General features: G+C 34.5%; 1 protein-coding gene across 2 annotated transcripts in view; it reads right to left on the reverse strand.

Moving 5' to 3' along the window:
- LOC112979697 (sodium channel protein type 1 subunit alpha) overlaps nucleotides 1–22,835 on the reverse strand; it is a 60,790-nt gene that overhangs the window by 17,021 nt on the left and 20,934 nt on the right. For both annotated transcript variants that reach the window (XM_026094093.2, XM_026094097.2), the window contains exons 14-18: nucleotides 22,144–22,626; nucleotides 20,032–20,149; nucleotides 17,778–17,932; nucleotides 15,295–15,468; nucleotides 12,724–12,846 (exon numbers count right to left, since the gene is read on the reverse strand). In XM_026094093.2, the coding sequence (XP_025949878.2) occupies nucleotides 12,724–12,846; nucleotides 15,295–15,468; nucleotides 17,778–17,932; nucleotides 20,032–20,149; nucleotides 22,144–22,626 (1,053 nt within the window). The remainder of the gene's footprint in view (nucleotides 1–12,723; nucleotides 12,847–15,294; nucleotides 15,469–17,777; nucleotides 17,933–20,031; nucleotides 20,150–22,143; nucleotides 22,627–22,835) is intronic.

Consider the following 22,835-nt stretch of genomic DNA (forward strand, 5'->3'; position numbering starts at 1 on the left):
TGAAATTTTTGTTTAAAAAGGCTAATAAGGTCTGAACATACGAATCCCAATCTCAAAGGACTGAGGGAAATCTTGTCTTACTGTCCAGTAGGGGGAATAAATCTGTTGCTATTTAGGTTGATGAAATTGAGAGTAACATAAAAATTAGGAATGATTCTGGAATTTATTCTTAGTCTGACCTGATCAATGTCACTGCATTATGGTATTGCTGTTTTGAAATTCTAGGCCAGCTAGTGCCTGTATCCTGTTCAGGATGCATTATACAGATTGGGATTCATCTGTTTAGTCTTAATGAGAAACCTGAAAATAAAAATGTCAAGAGAGGAAGATGGGGATTTATTCCCACAACTCAAATAAATTAAGGTTACCTGCACTCACAGTAAAGAATGGTTTTATTGTATAAATTGAATGCCTGTGGCAGTTACCTTATTAACAACCCCTCAGGGGGTTGGACCACCGCACAGATCCAGAACAGGCAGCAGAATACTAACAGCTACAGTAATTTTTACGACAGTTATGAATTGATAATAGTTGTAGAAAGAAAGATTTCTACAAAATGCCATCAAAGTGTCTCGCATCTTCAGATGAACACGTAATGCAGTCTATCTACTGAGACTGCCAAAAAAGAAGCCACATGTTCTTGAATAAGAACTGAACAGCTTCCAACAACTGTTCCAACAACGGTTCCAACAACTTAATTCATATAGGTCACTGAATACCCATCAAATGGTAACAATTTTTGGTCACTACTGACCTGGCCTGGATGCGAACTGGTGACCTAGAGATGAAAGGCTCTGTATCCTATTACCAACCCCTTGAGCTATCCAGTCCCCCTGGAAGGTTTTTTAAGAAAAGAAGAAAAGAAAATTAAAACTTTTAGAAGTTGTTTTCTGTTTGTGTTTTTTGTTTTGTTTTTGTTTGTTCTTTTTTCTGCACCAGTGTTGAGCCTTTGCCCTACCTATGTATAATGTAAAACTGGATTTTTACATGCTGGTCAGATGCTATGGGGCTGACTGTTAAGTCCACTTTGGGAAGAAGCCTTTAATTTCTTCAAAATATACAGTTGGAGGCAATCACTTTTTCAGTGTTTTTTTTTTCATTTACTTTTTCTGTATTGTATTCGGGAACACCTGAGGTATATTAGGATAATGAGGATATTATCTTACATAATAAATATCCAAGATAGCACCAATACATACACAAACACAACACTTTCACACATAAGTTACTGCAAATGGACACCAAAAAAGAGAACCAATTAAAAAGTGAACTGAATCCAGAAGAGAAGTCAAGCAGCATTTCTTCATTGCTTAAACAATTTAACAAATAAAAAACTGCCAGTCTCCTCTTGTTGGAAACATGTCGAAAACTCCAGTGTTTTTGCTTTTTCTTCAAATCTAGATCAAATGTATGTGATTCTAAATGTAATTTTTAAGGGGCTGTTCTTTTTGGTCTATTTTCTGTTATTCCTTGATATTGAATGGAATGCCAATAAACTGGAAAAATATGTTTTCAGAGTTTTCCTTTCAAAATTACCAGAGCTGGGGATGGTGTGTGCCAGGTTCATTCGAGTGAGCAAGCTGCAAAAGCCTCAAGCTGAGTCTGCTCGTTCACCTTCCTATGGCCTCAAGTATGTGAAGTGGCAATAAGTAAAAGTGAGAAGCAACAGCTGACACCTGCACAGTCAAGTGGAATATAGATCATCTTAAATCTCAGTCAGTATTTATCCAGAAAAAAAAGAAAAAAAAACAATGTGGGGAATCATAATGACTCTTCTAGAAGAAAGCAGTATCCCATACATATACATAGCTTTTTTGTGTTCAGACTTTCATAACATTCATCTTCCAAGCATGAGATATAAGATACAAGAATTACTGCAATGCTAACTGTATGTCTAATCTTGTGGCTGACATGGAACTATGCCAATACAAATTAGTAATCCAGTTTGTTGTTGTGGTTGTTGTTGTTGTTGTTTGTATCTTTTTTCGGACAGCTGACCAAAGAAGACAGACCGTTTAGATGTACAGCATGAGGAATGTGCACTGGAATACGCAAAGTAACAGCTTATCCCTGCTATATGAGTAGAATATAAGGAAGTTTTATTGGATTCAGCCTTGCTGCATGACAGGACCTAAAGCATGTAGTGAGTCTCATAGCTGTAACTGTATTATAGGTCTCACAGCAAAACAGTTTCAGCAAAACAGCTCCTAGCATCTCAGCAACTAGATCCTAGCAACTACAGGCTTTCTAGGAACTCCAACATTACATCTGATTAATGGATCTATCTTGATATCTGTAAACAAACCAGGAACAATCTTCAGTAGTAGTTAGCAATTTTGTCAGTAAAATTTGTAGCTTCTTCACAGAAGTTCCAAACTCTGTCTCTGGTACAAAAGAGAAGGAAGCTACCATCTTTCAGATAAAAAGAAAGATTATAGGATTATGTCTGGAACATTCTTCCTAATAAAAATGAAAAACTGAAGTGACTGCCTACTTTATTTGCTTCCACTTTGGGAGTCATCAGCTTAATGTTTTTATAATCTAAATAATAGAAGTTCACCAAAGATTTGATGTGTCTGGTCTCGTATCTCAGTTCTCTGAAGGTGCCTATTGAAGGCTAGAGAGGTTATTAAACTGTTACGATTCCTCAGATTTTTTTCTGTACCTACTTTCTTAAATAAGATTTATGTACACAAGCACAGAAAGTGAAACAGTTTTTACTTCAACAGTACCTTTATGGATGAAAGCAAACTTTGTCTTCTCTGCATGCTTGGTAAATGACCGTAACGCGCGTGGGACGTGTTTCTCCCATACACAATTCCTTGCTAGCTGAGAAAGCCTGAGAAAACTTTCAAGAATTTCAAGGAAGAAGAGCAAAGAGTAGGCTTGAATACATATATCTCAGAGATGGAGTTTCTTTCTCTCTGAGTGACTCTCTGCATAGTCATGCAGTCAGAGACGTCACACAGTGCAATTTACAAAAAGCCATTCATGTTTCTCGGCAGTACAAAGGCTGAAGACCCAGTTGTTCATAGGCTGCAGAGAGAGTTTGGCAGTAGTATACCTAGCATTAGGAAGGAAAATCAATTGCTGACTCAGTTGAACTTCTGAAACTGCCTTGGGTGGGATATGGGAGTGACTTGTAAGTCTTGGCTTGAACAAATACAATATAAGAACATCTGCCATAAGATCACGAATCTCTCCTGCTCACCTGGCCAATGTCTGGAGGTACACAAACCTCTCAGAGCATTTCATTGAAAGATGAAGAAGCAAGCAAGTAGCCATTGGTTTATATGCTTGGCCCACTGTTTTTGATACTTGGCCCGTCACAGAGGTAAGATGCTAGAATGAGCAGGTAGGCATGCGATGAGTGGAAAGGAATAGAGGCTCAGGTGACATCCACGGTCTGAGTTTAGTATGTTCACATAGAACAATGGATAAATTTGGGGACTTAACACTAAGAAGGTTAGAAGATGCTGAAACAACACTGACTTGACCAGGAAGTGGGCATCAGGGTAACTACAGCTGTATTCTGTCTTAAACTGTGGATGAGTTGAGGCAAGGAAGGAAAAGACAAAAGGAATACAGTAACTTTCCTAGCATGAGATCAAAAGCATATCTGAGCAAGACCATAGAGAAAGCCCAAACCTGAATCAAAAAGATGGTGCTACCTGGTAGTCCAAGGCAAAGAATTATTGGAACAAACCTTTGTCCTGAAAGCTATCACCCCCTGCTCTCTCCATTCATGAATCAACAGCTTGAAGTGGCTCAGCCCATCAGCTGATTTGTTTTTACTATGGCAGCATAAGCATACCACCAGCCTGTCATCAGCCAAGTGCCAACACAGTGACATCAGCTGTCCAGTAGCTTGAATTCAATGTATGGCTCTCATTCATGTACATTTAACTGATTTCTTTTTCACTGTCTCATGAATTCTCTTACTGGTGCTTATCCTCTATCATACGTATACTATTCATTTTCTAATTTACTCATCACTAACCATGGGTGCACGTACCAATCCAACCAAGTGAGAAATATACAATAGGAACTTTTCTATTTACAGATGGTGTTTTCCAAAGTAAAAAAAAAGAAAGACTTTTGGTAATTGCACAGTAAATCCAAATCCAAAATATGAGTTGACCTATTGAAAATCCCTTTTGAAAGGTAATGAGAAATGCAAAGGCAGGTAATGTAGAGCAGCAGGTCCCAAGAATTCTTTAAATACCTTCCAAAAAATACTTGAATGGCTCCTCAGTCTCCAGGATGAAATTCTTCTCATAACTGTGTTTATGAAGAATGGGGAACTTCCTGAAGTTCTCTTGCAGAGTATCTCTTTGTTATCTTTTCGTACTTTGGGGTTCATAGGTGGCTTGGTGGTTTCTGGCTTTTCACTACTCAAATCATATAGATAAAGATAATCTGGAACCTTGTAGATGTGTAGTGTGATGTAAAACAGAGCACTAGATTTCTAGAAGAGAAGTACCTTAGGAAATGTGCAAATTCTCATTTGGTTTGTCAAGTAAAAAGAGGAAATCATGCACCTGCAGGGCAATCAGTGATGATAAATTCTTAATCAACAAACAAAGTCAACAGAAAGAAATCTCAGCAAACATAATTTTCATCAATTATCAGATCATCCACCAGTGCAGTGAAGAAATTTGCTAGTATCCAGGTTTGTGCTCAGGTTAACAATGGTGAAGGTGAGCTTAAACATTTAAATAATTCAAATTAAAAGTGTAAAATCCTTAAAATAATTCAGTTGGAAGATGTCCAGATGGTAAGTATTTGAATTCATTTACATCACGACAGCATCTTGTGACAGCATTGAGATGATATCATCAATATGCTGTCCCTAAGTAATTTGTAAACACTCTCTACCAAAATAATTTTAACCAGGTAGGAGATGGATTTGACTTGTGAAACAGTGAATTATAGTCATTCAAATCAATTCAAGATTTCTGCTGACAGCTTACTCCAAACACAGTGATTTATACGTAAGTGTACACATGCATACAGAAGAACACATAATTCTGTCCTCTTTAAACCTAAAATCTGGAATCTAAAAATTAGTGTATAGGAGTTTTCCTCCTAGACGATTTAAAACAAGGTATGAATTTCAAAGAACTGGCACTCCAATGATAAAGCAAGCGTGTCCCCTGAATTTCTACTGTTTCAAAATCCCCAAAAGCTTGAAAATTAGAAGTACTATTTTCTTACTCAGTAAACCTGACACTTGGGAGCAACCTCGTTTCTTAAAAAAAAAAAGAAAGACTCAGAAATAATTCATCAATAACCACTCATTTTTCCAAAGTGTAGTATACATGTAATGTAAACAGCATGTGCAGGTAGTGTAGTGCACATTCCCTTTGTGTGTTTATAGTGCTGGCCTGAAACCAGGGAAGTTTGTGTCTCTCCAGTATCATGGGAGGGCAGCAGCCTCACTCTTGGTCTACCTTCCTTCCCTCATGTGTCCTATGAGTGTTTATAAGGTGGATGAGGGAGGGCTCAGCAGAAGCTCAGTTCCTTCTCGGCTGCAGGGTAAAAACATTAGATAGGTAAGGATTAAAAGTTCTTTATGCGGAAGTGATAATACATATATACTGTCCCACAACGGTAATGTAGATGGGATTTTTTTATTCAAAGATAATATTCTTCCCTCATTCTGTCCTCATTTGCTAGGTTGCATTGCCAGATATGTTTTATTATCTGATATAAAAGTTGGAAAAAGATAAGCTGTCTTTACAGAGAGAGAGAGATTGCTGTTTTAGTTGTTTTATATGCCAATCTGTAATTTAATAAGATATCTCAAAATCATATAGTTTCTCATTGAGTAGGTTGGAACTGCTACTTTAGGATATAAGTAAACAATAAGAAATTGGGAAGATGTATGCTGCATATATATGATGACCAGATATGAGATGGCCTTAGAGACAACAGAGGATAGGAATTAGATATTTCTGTGAGAGGAAGTGTAATCTGCTTGACATCTTCCAAACAATGACTTTAGAGAGAAAGTATGGTGATTCTAAAAGTCCACGTTGTTAAAACCTTCTCATTTCCAGTAAATTATTCCCCAGTGTAACATTTTAATGGAATTTTTGTGAGAAACTCTCAAACCTGTCTCTCACAAACAGAAATCAGGGTGGTGAACCATGTTTGCATGAACATGTAATCTATAATCTGCTAGTTATTGATTCATCTAATCCAACCTCCTGCTCAAAGCATGTCTAAAAGATCGGGTTGCTCAGGGACTTGGCTGCTCAAGTCTTGAACACCTCCAAAGTTAGAGATTCCCAAGTGTCTCTGGAAAGCCTGTTCTAGTATTTATTTACCCCATGGTTAAAAAAAAAAAAAAAAGAAAGAAAGAAAAGAAAAGGAAAATCCTATGTCTACTGAGAATGGCCTATGTTCCAACTTTTGTTGCCTTTTGTCCTATTGCTGTGCACATCTGAGAAGAGTCTTTGTCTTCTCTGTATCCTCCAATCAAAAATTAGAGGTATTTCATCGAATTTGGCTTTAAAAAGTGCATATTTGGTAGTAAAAGAACTAGAATTTTGTTGTGAATTCACCTTTGCTACATAGTTTTCCTTAATGCCATGTATCTCCATATAATTTATTCTTAAATATGTGACCTATGATTATGCAAAAAAATTTAGAAGAATGTTTATAATAGTTAGAAGCAAGGGAAGAGATAAAACTCAAATCTTATTTGAGCAAACTAATTCTTTTATCCTTAATTCAGGATGACTAAAATGTAGAAAAGAGAAAGTACGTAAAAGGAAGTTACAACAGTGAAAATAGAATGTTATTTAAATCAAGAAAATAATCATGAAAGGTTGTTTCATGAAATATATCATGAAAGAAATGAATGCATTTGTCGAAGTCTTAAAAATGGCATGTGAAACATCTGACATGAAACAATTGGAAAATGTGAGCATTAAATGACAAGATTTATGACCAAGTTTTCAGTTTTCTGACTAAAATGAAGACTGTGTTAAGGACATAGGGTGAAAATTATGAGAAATCTACCTTTTAGAGCAGCAGTAGGAAAAAACTTTGGAGTTAATTGAGAATATGCAATGATAAGATAGGCAGATGGAAAGGATCAGAGAGAGACCCTGACAAAGTGAAACAACTTAGTCTTAACAATAGTGAAATACAAAGTTGAAGCAAGAGACAAAAGGTCACAGAGGAAAAGAAAATGGTTTCCTGAACAAGGCAATGCAGTCATTTCTACGTTTCCTTAATTGTTACTGTACAAGTGTGGCTGACTCTGCAGAATGCCTCCGGTAGCTTTTTTATTCATATAACAGTCTATTAAAAACAAACTACACTTTTACATTTAATAAAATACTGGGGTTCCCAGAGCAACTTTGATTCTGTTTCTTACCAGAGATCAAGTATATGACAAAATACTTTTAAAGAAATAACATAGGAAAAAGATGTCATTTAACAAAATGTACGGTGGAGGACAATAATTATCTGCCAAGCAATACATCACATGGCAGCAGTTATATGGGAAGACCTATAAATATTGGTAACAACACATATGAACTTGAAAACAGAATAATTAGTTCATGTGGGAACGACATCTTTAAATTTCACTGGATGTAGTGAAAAAATAACATTTTGCTCTTGCTGTTGCATAAATATGATACTGCCCTTTATTTTGCCGTTAAAATTTTAAATAAAAGTATAAACTATATTATGTAGCCCATAAACATTTCATTAAATTGTGATCCTAAAAGTAAGAATTCTCATCAAGATATGACAAACAAACATAAATCTTGACAAAAGTCATATCAGTTTCAATTATATAAGGAACTCCTTCAGAAGTTCTCTTGTAATTGAAGAAGTGTAGTCTAAGAAAAATCTCAAAATACTAAAATATTTACTTTTTGATTTATGAACATCTATACACAGAGTCTTCTCACACTGAATTTTGTAAATTTTGTAACTCTATTTCAGGAGACATAGACTTCCCATAGACTTTCCTTAAAACACAAAAGTAGGGAATAAGATCACAGTCCTCAAACAAAAATCCTTCATAGTTCATAATCTTTTGATCGACAAAATGTAGTTCTCTATAAATGTAAGGGAAACTTGCAGAACTTTCTTGAGAGTAAGTACACAATTCATAACTGTGACAAAAGATGCTAAATTTATGGTGAATCCTGTTTATGTTGATGCACCATTTATACTGAAGCTATAAAAGAAAGCTGCACAAGCGATACCCTCTTACAGTTGGTGCTTGTAAATGGTATAGTCAAAGATCTTTTTTTTCCTAAAGATGTGATAACGAATGCAAATTTTTGCATCACTAACATATCTCTTGCATAAGATTTCTAAACTCCAAGGAAGATACTATAAAAATAATGCTCAGAAAGTTGTTGGCATTTTATGAAAATTATAAATATTAATTTCCAATACAGACCAGCTCCTATCACAATGAAGACTGAAGGCCAATAATAATAAGTACTTGCAACAACTCACTGAATGGCCTGTTTTCTCATATAATTTTCTTCCCCTTATGTGCTCAATTCCATTCTACTTGAACAACTGTGATTCTGTGATAGAGATTCTAAGAAAGGAATATATATGCCATATGATATGTATGATCTCGTGATCTATAAACACTTGGAGTGATATACTTAAGTAAGATATATGAGTTTAAAAGCTTCTGTAAAAATTTAAACTACAATTATATAAATGTGTACTTGTGATTATTCAGATGACAGTATTTTGATGCATTTGCTGTATTATAAATAATGTTCAAAACTGATTCAATGAGATATTTTCAAATGTTTGTAACTATAAACTGAGTAAAGCACAGATCTTTCAAAAACAACATAAAAACAGATTTTTAGTTTAAAAGAAAAACTTTTTTTCTCAGTAAAACAGCATCTAAAAATCTAAAAGCAGGTGAAGTACCTTTCTCATGCAAAAAGAACTCATATAACTCAAAATAACCATCCTGATTTTCTCAAAAGTTTTCATGTTATTTCTGTAACTTCAGAAATTTCAAATGATTATTTTCAGAGATTGAAAACAATTAAGAAGGGGGTGTAGGGTGACTATATAAACTAATATTGCTGTTACTAAGGCTCTCCAATGAGATTATTTCTCCTTCCTAACGTTCAATCCACAATGTAGTGATTTGTCACACTGTAAACATTAAGGGTAGAAAAGGGGGAAATACTGTACCCATAATATAGATAAGGGGAGGAACCAGTGCTCCACCCCATCCCAGTTGAAGAAAGGTTATCCTATATGAAATAGAAATATATAGCTTGTTATTAGTCATGAATCTGTAATGACAGACACTTGATGTTATGTTTTATAACTAATCATATGAGAAATTGTTGTTTTCCTATTAATGAGGTTTGGAGAACTCTTGAAGATGCCTCATTATCGCTTTCCTGGTAAGGGAATCTAAGGAATAGCCATTGAATTTTAGAGGATATTTAAGACATCAAATACTCTAATTTAGTTTTACAGGTTATGAAATTGGACTGGAAATTTGAAATACAGTAAATGTTTAAAGCCATCAGCCAGAAATATGCATAAGGCATGCAAAACTGAAAGTGCAAGTGGTTTTCAGATTGTTTGCTGCCTTCTACTATTTCTCTAATAAATAAATCAAGCACGGCATGACATGCTTTATTTTGTGAAATTACACACAAATGCATGCGTCATTGTCACTTAATTCTCTAACTCAGCAAAGCAATGTATATTCAGTATTCTACATTTACAGGTAGCATACCAATTCAGAACTAGCGCAAAAGCATTATGTTGCAAGTACTAAAAAGCTAAACAAAAAGCAATGGGTATATTCAAATCTCAGTTTGCAGATAGTTCTGCTCAGTACATACATTAATTGAGATGAGAATATAAACCCTATGATAGAAATCTGAATTAAATGAAAGCAATTCTTTACTTTGCCTTCCAGCATCTGAGTGGAGTTGGTTTAGAGATTCACTGTAGAAAGTATTAAAATTTCTCAGAATGGAGTATATCAGCAGATATTTTAAATGCCCTTAGTATGGCAAAATTTACTTAGGGCAAGCACAAGCTATGGACCACTTGTATCCTGTTTTGGCGCAAGTGATTCATAGATCTTTTATTGGCTCTGTAAAGAGGATTTGTTTAACTCACTTACGAAACAATGTATTTACAAAATTAACCTGTAACTGTGGACTATATAATGATTTAGAAAGTGAAGTACGTTTCATATTTAGGGATAACAGAACAGTTGTTAGTATTTACTGATTATGTAAAAAGCTGTATTCTTCTAATTCACCAGAATTATAAACTTATTTAAGAAAAAAACCCCAAAAATGTGTGTCTGATTCATAGCTTCTGTATACTGTCATTTCATAACAAAATCGTGGAACTATATCAATTTAAAGTTCCTGAGAAATTAGCCTCTTATTTTCCAAAATGATACAGCGCTTCTTACATATAGGGGATTTTTTGGAATACATTTGATCTCTTATGTTTTCAGGACAAATTTTTCACAGTTTTGAACATGGGCAAAAATTGTAAAATTACAAATACATGCTGAATAAAAAAACTCAGCTTGTTTTGCCACAGCTCAATACAGGTAGAAGCAATATAAGTAAGCAAAGAGGTTGATTTATGATTACTGCCTTCTGGCAGATAAAAGAATATTTTTTAATGGACTTTTATGAAATGAATTAAGTTTCTGAGAGGACTGTGACTTGATATGGCAATAGTCTTATCATGAGCTGGTCAATTATTTGTTGCCATTTGTTATATGAATCTTTTTACTGTTCGTGAGTCATTCATAAACTAATACTAATCTCTCTGAATACACTGTTGTTGTAAATGTTTGCCAAGTGCTGTGGAAAAATGACTTTCAGAACTGCACATAATTCACAGCGAGGATAAGGACTACGGAGTTGGCCAGATTTGTTAAGCGACTGGAATCAGGTACTTTGCTGATTATCACTAACTTTGCAGGACAGAACTGTAACCCTTTTTGCCTTTCCAGGCTTGTCTGTGATTCTTGCATGATGTGCTGCTCATGAATTACTCACGTTGTATATCTGAGATTCTACTATATGATTGGGCTTTTGGCATAGTTTTGTAGTTTTTCAGCGAGAAAATCTTTTTATAAGGGAAAGCAATAAACAGATCTCAAATAGCAGATATCTGTCTTTGATCAGGAATATCCTGAATCTTTTTAAATAGAAAGATTTACTGAGGAAATCATGTAAGGGTACAGAGAATGGAATAAAACATTTAGCAATCAGTTTCAACATTATCTTTCTAGTTTCATTAGTTAATTGACATTATCTTCTGTTATCTTTCTGTTTTTTCCAAAATCATCTAAAAAGGTATTTCTTGTCCCTGTGTAACTTTTGTATTAGTCTCACAGTGCTCCTGCAGCTGATCCAGGAAGCTATTAGAAGTAAAACTGACAGCAATTTCCCAAACATTTGTCTGTACAAAAAACACATTTATCTGAATGTTCATGAACAGTAAGTACAAAGACAAAGAGAAAACGGGTAAATCAAATAGTCATTCTAAACTTAAATGAAAACTCATACACTCTGTAGTACTTGACCAGCTCTTACCCTGCTGAATTATCAATTCATGAACTTCAAATGATGAGAAAACTGTTAAAAGTCAAACTGTTACATGAAACTGAAATTAATTAATCTAGCAACCATCTGTTAGCAATATTTTTTCTGATGCATTCTGAAGTAGAGATACGCGACCTGATGGATACAATTTAAGGAACAGAACTCTAGGAATCTGAATTTGATTTCATTAAGCTAACATTTATATCTCAAAACTGTTCAGACACTACATTGTAGACTATTTCATTAGATTATATGTGACTTTTGAAATTCATTAGCACACTGTTTCCTCTCACGTTTCCATGAAGTAGAAAAAAGCATTCTCTTAAAACATAGTTCAATAACATGCACATAGAGTTAGTTTGTATTCAGTGGCTTTAAGGAACAGAAGGCATAGACAAATGAAAAAACAGGTTAAAATGCTTTCTTGAGTGAAATGCAAGTAAGCAGGGCCTCTAAGTTACTCAGAATAAGTTTGCATAACCTTATATACTTTGTACTGACTTTTGAATAATTGGAGTTTTGTTGAAGTAAGAAAAGCACTTACTTTACAAAAAGAATAATTTCATAGAGAAATCAAATAATTTGATTTATTTTTATTTTAAAGTCAGCCAAACTCAGATTTAAACCACTAGCTAGTATGACTCTCTGGTGTGATCTAGTAAAATTCAGTGGGGATAGACCAAAGTTGATTTATCAAATATAAAGAAAAATGGAAGATTTGAAGAGGTGACAGAAAATACAGTTATTACATTTATTAATTAATGTTAATTTAGATTCCTGCATAAGTATTGTGATCAGTAAAAAATTAATAAAATCCTGTTACATTTTATTCATTATTAAGAGTGTGTTAAGAGAGTTCATAGTTGGTAATTTCAAAGCCTTAAATGAAAAACTCCTGAGATTGGCTAGAAAGTAAAGTAACCTTGAAGAACACAACTCTTATGTGATACTGCATATGGATTTAGGTGAACTGATGAAGCTTTTTGCTTATCTGTTAGTAAAAAGTATGCAATAGATATAGTGCAGCCTTTCTGCATGGATTTGTCATTCCTTATTCTGCATGCATGATTCTTTGTATGCATGCATAATTTCAGATTCTTTCATGTTGTCTTACCCTCATGCCTTCAAATCGTGACAAAGCTCTTAGAGGTCTCAAAGCTCTTAGTGTCCTAAGGGACTTAATGGCACCAAGCTCAGAGTAACCCAATGCATTTGCTGTTAAGCTAACCAAAGAGACCTATATGAAAACAGGAAAGTAAAAATTATTATATTGTACATACTACTTTACATACCATAAATGTGAGATACAAACTTCTTTAGAAGGATCTAATTTTGCACCACTTTCTTCAAGAATAGGAAGTCTTTTGAGTAAAAAAGAAGTAATAAGAAAGAAGAGTAGGATAGGTAAATAAATAAATGAACAAGAATGCCGTAAGTTAACAGTTAAATAATATCTGGAAACATTAATACTTTGGAATTTTGTATTTTGCTGGTGATTTGAGGACATTTAAAACCCCCAAAGCAAATGAAATTAATCTTTCCTTTTTACCAATTTAGGTCCTGAACTCACTTTTTCTCTATTTTATAATGCTGTTGGGATCAATAAATTAAGTTGATGAAACCCAGTTGATTGCCCACAACTGAAAGGGAAGAATTAACAGATTTTGCCTGACTAATTTATGTGCTTTATAGGCTGACATTAACCTGGATTATACTCTTTCTTAAAAGACATTATAAAAACTGTTCCATAGGCAGCAGAACTAATAAAGTACCTCTTCCACAGGTCTATATATATTCTATGTCCCTACATTTCCTCAGTGAAAAACACTTTGTTCTTTACATTCACTATGGTTCCTGGCCAACATAATATCATCATTTTCCTTCACATTTCCCCTAAATGCTCCTTCAGTAACCTCTTCATCTTTAACTGTTTGTTGGAAAAAAACTAGCATAATAATCTAATGTGCTGTTTTCTCATAAAAACAATATATCAGAATTCTAGGACAGTGCTTTTTATTAACCATACTTTGAAACAAGCATTATATGTGAAAGCTTTAGCTTTTAAGTGTTAATAACTTTACTATGCTTGGCAATCCTGAGTTCTAGTATCCCATGAAACCAGGTCCTCCTGAAATCTGAATTTCCTTCTCCAGTCCATTCATCATGCTATAGGAAACTTTGTTTTTCAAACTGCCATAATCTAAAGCCAAATTAAAGCAAATACCCAGGTGTGTAAATCCACAATTTAATCATGACTTTATTCAGACACCTGAGTATGTGTTACAGCTTCAGGCAAAGAAGTATTCATATTTGCACATTCACAAGATTGCAGAGTTTCAGATATTATGATTAAAACAGTGATAAGTGAAAATGAGTTTAGGAAAGGCAATATCACTGCCATCTGCATATTTCTTAAAGCTTTTTTGTTAGAGGTACTACTTAGATACCCATTCTGAGGAGAGTTGAGATACTAAAGAACCAGTGACTGTTTTCCATACAGTACTTTCTTTGGATGGTTGCTATATTTGAACATGGTTATCTGTAATTGTATTTTTAATGTTGAATCCTATATATATTTAATGCATAACGTACACAAATCACAAAGGTTGTCAACACCAGTCACAAAGCAAAGCTCCATTTGATTTGATTAGCCCTTGTATGCAGGGAACACAGTCAAAGCTCCTTGGATTTTTAGCAATTCTTTGGTTCATTAATTGCTTAAGAAGACCATTTACTTAGTCAATGTCCATTCTTAAGTCATTCAAATCAGGACAAAATTAATCATAATTTTAAATCTGAATTTGTTTAATATTTATTTTCCTGTAAGTTTTACAAGGCATTTTTATCTTAAAAAATGAAGCCAATAGTTTTGCTTTTGTAACTATGTAAAACAAAGTATTCTAGTTTCACACACAGGATGTCATGGACTGCAGAAACAGCATGTGTTTCTGTACATTAGGGGGTTTCTCAAAGGGCCATACTTAGGACATTACCTTTTAAATTCTTTATCTGTAATTGGATCAATACATCAAGAAATGGTATCCCACCATTCACAGCATAGCACAGCAGAGTTATAACTATCGCTTGCTAGAAAGATTATTGAGCCTGATTTCAAACGCAGCTGTGAACACTGTAGGTTCAGTAACATGTACGTGAGTCAGTTAATCCTGAGTAAGCCACACCACCAATTCTACAGCTACATCTTCTGTTCCTTTTAAAAACCTGATTCAGCCACATGCTAAAATCTGTGGACATGGTAGTCTTTTTCTTGCCAGGGAAGTCTTAATTCAGGTCAATGTCTGATCTGGTTCCTCATGTTGCTGGAAGTTGTTTAGACCACAGAGGGAGAGAAAGTAGATCTGAAGGAACCAGCAGCCAGGAGCAGAAGGGGGGACAGCACAACCTCTCTCAGCGGCAGCGCTGGGTTACACTCTTAACTGCTTATAGATCTGCAGTGTTATAGCGGAACATCTTCCCATCTTTCTTAACTCTGTGATATAGGAAGAAAGTGTTGCAAGTGTAAAGTGAAAGACAGTGAACTATGGAATTTTTTCTATCTATCCACCTTGTTTTTTAAATTGAACAGTAAATTAGTTGGTTTACATAGATATTATAGTTGCAAAGAAAGTAATACAAAACAGATAAAATAAATAGAAAATTAACAGTGAGGAAATATGCTACATACATCAACAATCAGGAAGTCCAGCCAGCACCAGGCATTAGTAAAGTATGTTTGATAGCCATAGGCTACCCACTTTAGCAGCATTTCCAGAATGAAGATGTAAGTGAAGACCTTGTCAGCATATTCCAGCATGGTCTTGATAGTTTTGCGCTGTTCAATATATATGTCTTCGAATGCCTGTAAGTAAAAACATTCAAAAATATTTGTTATTCCATTTTGTTACTGCACATAGTTTAGATTGTAGGCACATACAACAACAAAAAAAGGTCTTTCTTCAGGAAAACACATGGGAGTATGGGTTTTATCTCATGTTTCCTTTTCTGCTAACTCAGTTTGTATCTCTCTTTTGTTCCCTATGGAATTGTATTTTGCAGCTTACAGGAGGTAAAAGCAGCAACCCAGCCACAGCTTCATTAGTCACTGATGGTTTTTTTTATTGCTGAATTGTTAAACAGGTTGTTTATGCTACTTACAAATAGTTCTGATTCTGCAAAGTGATATGCCTGAACTGAATTCTAGTGAAATCAGTTGGTTTGTATGCAGACAGATCAAGTTTCAAAATTAAAGGCCATGGTTGTAAAATTTTCACAGCATTGACAATATAGTTTCTGGTTTTAAGTCCTGCTGCTTTTTGAAAATTGTAGGTAATAAATCATAAAACAAGTTCTTTCTTTCCCCAAAGAAATGTATTTCTTTTACCTACCTGTGCAGGTAAATATAATACCTGTGTATTTCTCACATTTTATGAAACAGATACATAAAATTTCTGATGATCTTTTTGATAGTATTTTGTGTTTTCATTTAGATATCATTTACTATCATTTAGACAGTATTGTGTGTTTTCATTTTTAGAGATTTGAAAAAGAAGCTATTCAAACATACAACTTATGCTTTTCAGAAATTCTTCCCATCCTTCAAGAAATTTTCCCTTTAATTGTTTTTATATGAAGAGAAAAGTTGGTTTTATTGGATTGAAAGGACTGGAATCATCTGCTAGCTTTACAAAAATTCAGATATTTATCAATACTAACATTCATTTTTACCCAGTCTGCTTTTGAATCGCTTCACACCTATAAGTTCAAATGATCAGTGTTTGTCCATCAATTATCAAATTAGTATCTGTGTCAGTATTTTTGGATACTTAGAACAGGTACTGTGGTACCTGAGAATCTCATAATCACTAACAACTTTATCTCACAAAAATGGGAACCACTAGTGCATACCATTTCCATTTTACAGCTGAGACTATCCCAGAGGCTAAGTTAGCAATGCCCTTGGCAGCTGGAAGTATGTCTGCTCTCTGACTGAATGCTCCTACATCTGGCTTTCGCAGGCACATGGTGTTCAGTAAAAGCCGTTTATTTGATATGTTGATATTAGACCAAACAAAAGCAGAATGGTTATAGATTATTACAGATTTGGTTACAGATTTAACCAAAACTAACTCCAGGTATATGCATAAACTGCTAACCATTAACAGTATTTTAAAGTTTTGGGTGGAGTCTAAGAAGTTTCTAATACACTTTTGCAAAGTACTATTGTTTTATAACGTAGCAACCTAAAAGGCTACCTACTAAAGGGTAAGCACATCTACCAGGGTGTATACCAGCTATACTACAGGTTATCTCAGGCTAAATAGTTTGCCTAAGAAACTTCAGTTCAGTATGTGTCTAGGTTCAGCTTTATTTAACAATTCATTTCCATTTTTTGTATTATTTGTAATTATTTGCATTTGTAAACTAATATATTATTGGTATTTTTTTTCTTTTATTCTTATAATTTTATACTAAGATTGGCTTCTCTTTATTCTGTCCTCACATTCTTGCTAAACTTAGAGCATGCTGTTTGGTATGTTTGCATTTGCAGATATCCCTTTAGTCTACTTGAGTATGACTCTGTAGAGGCTGGATTAGAAGAATATATAATACGTTCTTATTCCTAGAGAGCAATAATTACAAAAACATAGTTTTAATCTTTTTTACTTTTCCAGCATATCGCAACATTTCTAAGGCTGTATAAGCCAGCTGCGGCTCTTGCAAGGTAGTGTAAGCTGTTTGTGCCCTCACAGTTACCTCCAAGGCACTCTCTTTCTTGAGGTACAGTTTTTTCCTGAGTTAGGCCAGTAAACACTGGTAAAATTAGAAGGAAAACTCACATAATAAAGTTAACTATGTTCTCCTCTTGTACTGCATGGTGTCACTTTCCCTGCTTCAGGCATATCACAATCTCTTTCAGGAATGTAGTTAACCCTGTCTAATCAATTATGTCTGTTCTTTTTTTGAACATATTGTTGAAAAGAGACTTTTTCTACCCTTTTTCAAAAGCAGGACTAAAATTTAGTCCTCATCATTTAAAGACATGGAATTATGGTTTGTTTGTTTGGTTTTTTTTCTCCTAGTGGAGAAAACCAAGCTACAGCAATATTTGAAAAGCCATCTTTTACGTTTTCTCATAAAATGATTACACTTTGTTCATGTTTTACTCACCAGAGCACCACTACTCAGGAGAATCATAAAGACAATGAAAGTCTCAAACCAGTTGTGTTCAACAATCCTGAAGCAGGTTTTTCTAAGGTTCCACCACTGTTTTCCTCTCCCCTCTTCTACACTTACTTGACAGCACTTGAACCTTCGTACACAGCCTTTACAAGATGTGTATTGAGAAAACAAAAGAGAGAATTTTTGCTGAATTGCGTTACCTCTAATTATGCATTCTGTTAGTGATATAACCACTACTTTTCCACAAACAGTGCTATATAGTAAAACCCAGCAGATTTTAGCTAAATGTCCTTTTTTTTTTCCAAAGGAAGAAAATTAAGTACTGGGACAATTAGAATTTACAATTAAATGAAAGAATGAGAAAAATTATTTCCCTTTTTTCAAGAACTAATCAAATGATCAATATGATACACACAAAAAGATAAAGTCAATGCATTATGAAGGCAAATTACAAAATATGAGGTAAAAATATACTAGCAAATGTCATCCAAATTTAAAGTAGGTTTATGCATTAATATGTGTGCAAGAGTTATTAAATTGTACTTTCTTCTTGTTCAGGATACTGGCCTAGACAATTTTTGTATTTACAGTGTGAATAAATTCCAAGCCCCCTTTCTGAGTTCTGAGTTTTTCACTACCAGCTGACTTCTCTAACTTGTGCCCTTAATTTATTTAAGGTTTACCTTTGCTTTAGCTGCTGACTTGATTTTGTTTCTTCTTGCATTTATTTTAGGTGGAAAATATTTATAATATATAATGGTTTTTTTCTTTACCAAAAGCCAAGTCTGTAAGAGTATTACTTCGTACTAGTTCAGTGTAAATTTGTAAAGAAATCTGTCTCTTATCACATCCAGAAATAACTCATTCCCAGCACTGATGGTAGCAATTATTTTCCAAACTTTATCTGGGCTAGTACCTCATACTAGTCTAGTGTGAAGGTGCTTTTTCCATTTGTATTTCCCTCTGTCTAGTATTATTACAGAGCCCCTCACTTCACCCATCCTGTTCCAGGAGAACCGTAGAATCTATAGTCGGCTTTTCAGACTATCCCAATAATATCTCTTTGATTAACATTTCACAGGTGATACTGACCTAAACAGATTTGGATTTATCAATGATATCCTTTTCTTACATTTTCACCTTTGACATATCTCATGTACAATGCTACCTATCAAAGCCAACTAGTTCCGTTTTTCTTGTATATACCTTTCAATTGCTAGGTTCTAGTTGTGATTAGAGCATTTTAATCTCTATCATATCAGACTTACTACTATATCATACTGTTACATATATGTAACAGTAATTGAGTTTTCTTCAGTTTGGTCTACAGGCAGCTTGGCAGGTACCCAAACACTGCTCTTGTCTTTTACTGGCCATAGCCAGCTTCTAACAGGATCTGGCAGTAATTTTCTCAGCAAGAAGCAAGAAGTTAGATTATTACCTATATTGATTATGATTTTTTTTTTGAGTCAAGGCATCATCCAGTCTACTTGCATTTTCAGAATCTAAATTTTGATTATAGGTACTAAAACCGGCATTTGTATGCTTACATTACTATTGTAAACTGATCCTCTTTCCCCACCTCCTTCACACATGCACACACTCATGATGTTTCTCACAAGGAAAGAAAATAGCTTAGCGAATCATGTTTAAGACCACATTCCTGTTATATCAAGTTGTGTAAAAAGTCCAATGGATGGAAGCAACAAAGATGAGTGAGTCAACCAGGTGTGCCTGTTATTTTTCCCTCAGGTGACACACAAAGGCTTTTCTGCCTCCTTTTGCCAATTTGTAGAAGGTTCATTTAGCATTTTGCACAAGACCATCCAGCTGCACTTTTTATTCACCAGTCAATAGCAATTTCAGTGATATACACTTTGCAAGGCACTTTGATAGCTACAAGGAGTGCTATAAAAAGTGTGCTATTGTATTATCTAATTAGACTGTAACTCAATTCAGGCAGTATAGTAGCTGGTGCTAAAATAAAACTGAGTAATATATTTCTTGTCATTTTAAAAATAATGATAAATTTCTGATAGATTGTTATGTTTTCTTAATTGTTATCTGAAAGGTCATATCATTATCAGTATTCATATTGTAAATTATGCTGTAAAAGTACAGATCATAGTTAAAAGATTGACAAAAGAGTAGGTAATATGTAAATATTAATAGCTGGTTTAAATAGATTATTCATTTTATTCCATATTTCATGAATAAGTATGATTATTTTTGTTCCAAATACCTTCTGTGAAGCAGGCCTCTGGCTCCTGGGCTTCTTCAGGTTCAATTTCTGGTTGCTCTTCTGCAGGAAGTCCAATGTCAACTGTGCTGCCTTCAGATGAACTGGACAAATTTAGCTTCTGTAAAGAAAAAAATTGGATCACAAATGCACAATAAATCTTTTAAAGGAAAATAGTACTTTTCAGAATAAGTAAATAATTCTGCTGGTTTTGAATGTTTTAATATTTAATATAAGTGAATAGCTGATAAACATACTTAAGTGAAATTTGTACGTTTTTTGCTTTTTCTTCTGCACTGCATGGGTCCTTTCAATAGAAAATGTATCAGTGATAATGCTGTAAACAAAATGACATTTTTAAACTGAAAAGTATGAATGATGGTCTGAAGCCTGCAAAGAGTTATGACCACAAGTAGCAATGATCTGTTGAACTGAATAGAACTAATAAAGCTAAATATGCATACAGGAATTTGTAGAGCCCACTGAAAGGTAGGTAAGACCCTAAATATAACAAAATAAACAAGGTGGGAGATCAGAGGAATGAGGGGGAAAAGCACTGATCAGCACAGAAAGCTATAATTTAGAGGTCAGCAAGGGATTAAAATTACTGCAAGTCTAGCTTAGAAGGAAGTGGAAGCAGCAGACAACGAGGCTGAGGTAGATTAACAACAGCCCATAAAACATTAAATCACATTTCATAATTTAGTCAAGTTTTTAGTAACATGATGGCATAAAGAGTGGGATAGTGGAAGGTGGAAACCAAACTCAAAAAACTTAATGCATTTCACTAACCCCACCATAAAATTCTAAAACAACTGTAATGTGCAGTTGTGGCCTGGTTGCAATATAGGTTCAGCAAAGCCGTGTTGCAGCAGGCTCTTTAATAACTGATTTTCTAGGCAAAGTAGTACTGTGGATCTAACATACTTGAATTTAAGTAAAAGACTTGTAAGGCTGTCATATTTGAAATTACTAGGTCAAGCTACTTTCTCAGGTGAAGACCCGAAGATTGCTCCTGGGTTAACACTGGATTTTTATTGAGAACACTAGAGGGCTTATGTACACTGAGGCGACAGCAGCACAGAATTCAGTTAGCCTAAAATTAAGTATCTGAAGTACTGTTTGCAATGCAACAGTGGCAGGAAGAAGATGAGCTAGCCCTCCAAAAAATTTGATTGCTACCAGAATGTAAACTGGCTAGTTTGAGGATAATCTCTGTGATAATTTAGGGACTAATTTCAGGTTCTTCAAGTCAGGAAATTAAATTTCTTAAATGTCTGGAAATAATTTTCTGATTTGGCCAACAAATTAAACCACCGAGGGTGTGGTTGTTTTGCAAATAATATCATCAAATTGATTTAAATTATTTTGTTAAAACATTCATGGACACAAAGCCATGTAAAGGAACATTTATAGGCTCAATATGTTTTTTTCTTTTTAACCACTATTTTCAATAACGCCTTATATCTATAACTTACTTTGGCATTCACTTAGCAACAGGAGATGGTCTAGTCTATTGATACTATTTTCAGTTTTAACAACAAAGTGGATTTGAAGTATGTGAAAGAGTCTGTGGTTAAAAACTCCTTTTTTGGGACTCCTGGTCTAGAAGAGTTGACAATCTAAAAATCTAAAAGAATTCTAGGGTCTAAAACACATAAACTAACTCTGTACTTTCTGATTTAGCCCTGCTCACAAAAAACATCACATAAAAGGGAATTTTCTGAGTGGCAGAGAGATGTTTATCACTCCTAAAGGGACCCTTGTTACAGGAGGCAAAGAAAAGTGTTTCTGGGGAAATAAGGGTGCAGATAAGATGCACTGCTCTGCTCTGCCAGTTATCGCAGTGACCATGAGAATCACAGCCAGTTCTTAGAGATTCAGCCCCTCATTGCCTGGCATCCTATCTGCTCTTGGAACTACCATAATTTTTAACCCCTCCTCATACTTTTGTTTATCAAGAATTAAGGCCTCTTTTATACACTCATTTTTGCCCATGTACAAAGAAGTGTAAAAATCACAAATGCTCTAGAACTGAATATGCTGGCTTCTGCTGAAAAAAAGGAAAATGTTCAATAGATCACAGAGAAATATTTGCACAAAATATCTAAGTACCTCTTTGCTTTCTTCCAGATCTGATTCACTACTAAATTCCTCTGTATTTAAATTTTCAAAGTCAGATTCGCCCACAGCAATGGGCACTGTCACGGTGAGGCTTGGGTTGTTTATGAACGACATGTAATCACTTTCGTCAATTATGTACTTTTCCACACTGCTGCCCGTGCCTATGCCACTAGTTGTTCCATTCCCATCTTTAATAAAATCATGGTCCTTGCTTATTTCCATATTTGTATGGTTAGAAATACAGCTGTTTTTGTTGTTTAAATCTTCAAGTGGTTTGATTTCATCTAATGCTTTCTGTTTTTTAACAAAAGCTTTTTGGAGGAATTCACGTGCTTTTCTTTTCACGTAATCTATGCCCTTCTGCATTCTTGCTACAGCAATCTGGAGATTGTTCATTTCATTATCATCATCTGTGACAGCAAGGTTGTCTGCACTAAAGGAGCTCAACAGCAAGGCCAAAAAGAGGTTCAGTACCTGCAGAAAGATAAAAAAGGACATTCTAGAATTTATCACAATGAGGAATATTTATTTTATAAAAATTGGTCATATTAGGTAACACCTAAGACCAAAGTCCCAAATAAGTCACCAAAACCAAACAAAAAAATTCTCAATACCTTTTCTTTGCTCCATAAAAATCTGAGGGTTTTTTTGGTTTTTTTTTTTTTTGTTTTTTTTTTTGCTTT

The sequence above is a fragment of the Dromaius novaehollandiae genome, chromosome 7 (assembly GCF_036370855.1).
Source record: "Dromaius novaehollandiae isolate bDroNov1 chromosome 7, bDroNov1.hap1, whole genome shotgun sequence".
In the NCBI taxonomy this organism is placed as follows: domain Eukaryota; kingdom Metazoa; phylum Chordata; class Aves; order Casuariiformes; family Dromaiidae; genus Dromaius; species Dromaius novaehollandiae.